This window comes from the organism of the source record quoted next, unplaced genomic scaffold (genome assembly GCF_019419815.1).
Source record: "Pyrus x bretschneideri cultivar Hongxiangsu unplaced genomic scaffold, Pyrus_bretschneideri_v1 Contig18, whole genome shotgun sequence".
NCBI classification, from domain to species: Eukaryota; Viridiplantae; Streptophyta; class Magnoliopsida; order Rosales; family Rosaceae; genus Pyrus; species Pyrus x bretschneideri.
The window spans coordinates 3429839-3432131 of record NW_025999479.1 but is presented as its reverse complement, the minus strand read 5'-3'; the positions used below and the strand labels follow the sequence as shown (position 1 = coordinate 3432131).

Below are 2293 nucleotides of genomic sequence, written 5' to 3'. Positions count from 1 at the left end.
GGAGTGTAGAATGAGATTTTTGGAGTGTTAATAATAGTTCCCATAATAATAATAATAATAATAATAGTAACGAGCAACGATGTTGATGATGATATAGTAATAATAATATTGTTTATACATGCAGGAACGTCATCTATGTTTGGTATTAATGATCAATGTATATTTCAATGTGCAGGAATGTTGGCTTGGTTCGGTCATCCATATATCATATTCTTGCTGAGGAAGTTTCTTTCTCCAATTAGAAAAGGATGCAAGCGAATAATTCTGCATACTCATGCATGCTTTTAGATGAATCTCAAGCTTGCAAGTAAACATGTAACTAGTTTAGTTGACTTATTGTTAATAGCTACTAGCTCAAACGAAACTCCTCTTACAGTTATACATAAATTGAAGCGTGTATATATATATATATATATATACTCAGCAAGTACAGATATCAAAGTGGTGATAATATTGTAACCCAAAAGAAGAAATAAAAGAAAGTTTGGTGATCGTGCAATTCGAAGTGTTTAGCACACATATACCTAATTAAGCAATCTCATTGAAAAAAGGGTCCTCAAAAAGAAGGTCAGACCACGCTGAAGTAGCCACTCCTCCATAGCTTGAAGTGCTGCAAGCATCACCCATGTTGTTGCTTACTGAAGCCTCTGTCACTGTCACGGGAGGAGCCACCGAAGTAGGAGATGGAGTGGTATTTGAAGACGAAGGAATATTCCATGGATTATTTGGAGAGCTTTCATCTTGGCTCAAAACTGCAGTAAATTGATCTGGAGCTTGATTATCAACCATGTCCTTGCTTGGTGGTGTTGGATAGGCTTGCAAGTCAGGCAAATGAGAGAAAGGGACTGAATTATCTTGGACTACTGGTTGAAAATTACCAACAGGGTATTGTGCAGTAGGGTTTTGAATATCCAGCTGAGATGAACAGAGTGAATTCAAAAGATTAATGGTCTCCATGTCAGTGAAGTCATTTAGGTTGTTTGGGGTAGCAGCTCCAAAGGAATTGTTATTAGATTGGAGGAGACATTGTAGGTATTGAAGCCTAGCTATTTGAGCAGCTTCTGCTTGTAATCTCAAAGCTTGTTCATCCCAACTGGATTGGTGACTGCTTCCATGGTCTAGAAGCTCTTTCAAATTGACAAGAGCTAGAAGATGAGGCAAGCTGGAGAAGATATCAGTCCGGGGCCGGTGAGTCATCGGATCAAAACCCATCTGAATTAGCTTTTTCTTCAAATGGGTGTTCCAGAAATTTTTGATTTCATTGTCTGTCCGACCGGGTAGGTGGCTCGCAATTGCTGACCATCTTGTCAAGAACCAAGAAATAAAAAGGGTAAAGTTTATTGTTTATACATCAAGAAACATATGTATAAATTGGAAATATTATCTTGCTAGATATATGCTAAAACAATAATCTATCTACCTAATAGCGATCTTGATAGACTAATAGTGTCTCGATATAACACATTAGACTGTCTGACAATAGACGATTTTTCCTATACCAAATAATCAATTAAATTTGTTAAAAAAATATGGAAATTACTTGTTGCCGAGGATGGAATGGAGATTAAGAATTGTTTGTTCTTCTTCTTGAGAAAACTTCCCTCTCTTTATATCCGGCCTAAGATAGTTTGTCCATCTTAACCTGCAACTCTTGCCGCATCTGTTCAACCCTGCACATACATTAACAGAAAGAAAAGAAGATCAACCACTTGACTCAGAGAGAGAGAGAGAGAGAGAGAGAGAGAATGAAGTGCGTGAAGTGCGTGTATTTTTATGTGATCGTACCTGCAAGTTTTGGAAGGGCTCTCCAGCTTCCATGGCCATTTTTCTGAATGTATTTCATAAGTTTTTGATCTTCTTCAGAAGTCCAAGGGCCTTTCTTGAGGCCACTCTCATCACAACAAGGAGATCTTCCCATTTTTCTTTACCTAAGAGATTTGGTTTGCCTCCCTTCAATCCTACCATTAATAATTTACAGACCACTCTATTTATATACACCATGTTCTTGTCCCCTCCAATCACATCGAGGGCTGACTGACGTGCTACGCTCCTATTTGCTAGCAAAACAACTACACCCTCTTTCTTCTGGAAATGACAAATACACCCTCTACTCCTTTGACTAAGCTGTTTGCATTCTCCAGTTCTAAACATCACATATATAATTATGTTGGTTTTGACAATGTGTGTGTCTTGATTATTAATCATAAGCGGACCATGGTTTTTTGGGTAATGAATAAATGGCCCACTCTGCAGACATACATAGCGACTAAAACAGTATGATTTAGTTACCTCA

At 37.8% G+C, this 2293-nt stretch overlaps 1 protein-coding gene across 1 annotated transcript; it reads right to left on the bottom strand.

Annotated features, from left to right (window-relative positions):
• Positions 1 to 356: 356 nt before the first annotated feature.
• On the bottom strand, positions 357 to 1945 carry LOC103930480 (transcription factor MYB93-like). The gene is made up of 3 exons (XM_009339824.3): positions 1786 to 1945; positions 1541 to 1670; positions 357 to 1303 (listed from the first exon to the last, which is right to left on the bottom strand). Exons 1-3 carry the CDS (start codon positions 1916 to 1918, stop codon positions 529 to 531), a joined length of 1038 nt encoding a protein of 345 aa, XP_009338099.2. The 5' UTR covers positions 1919 to 1945; the 3' UTR covers positions 357 to 528.
• Positions 1946 to 2293: the final 348 nt, after the last annotated feature.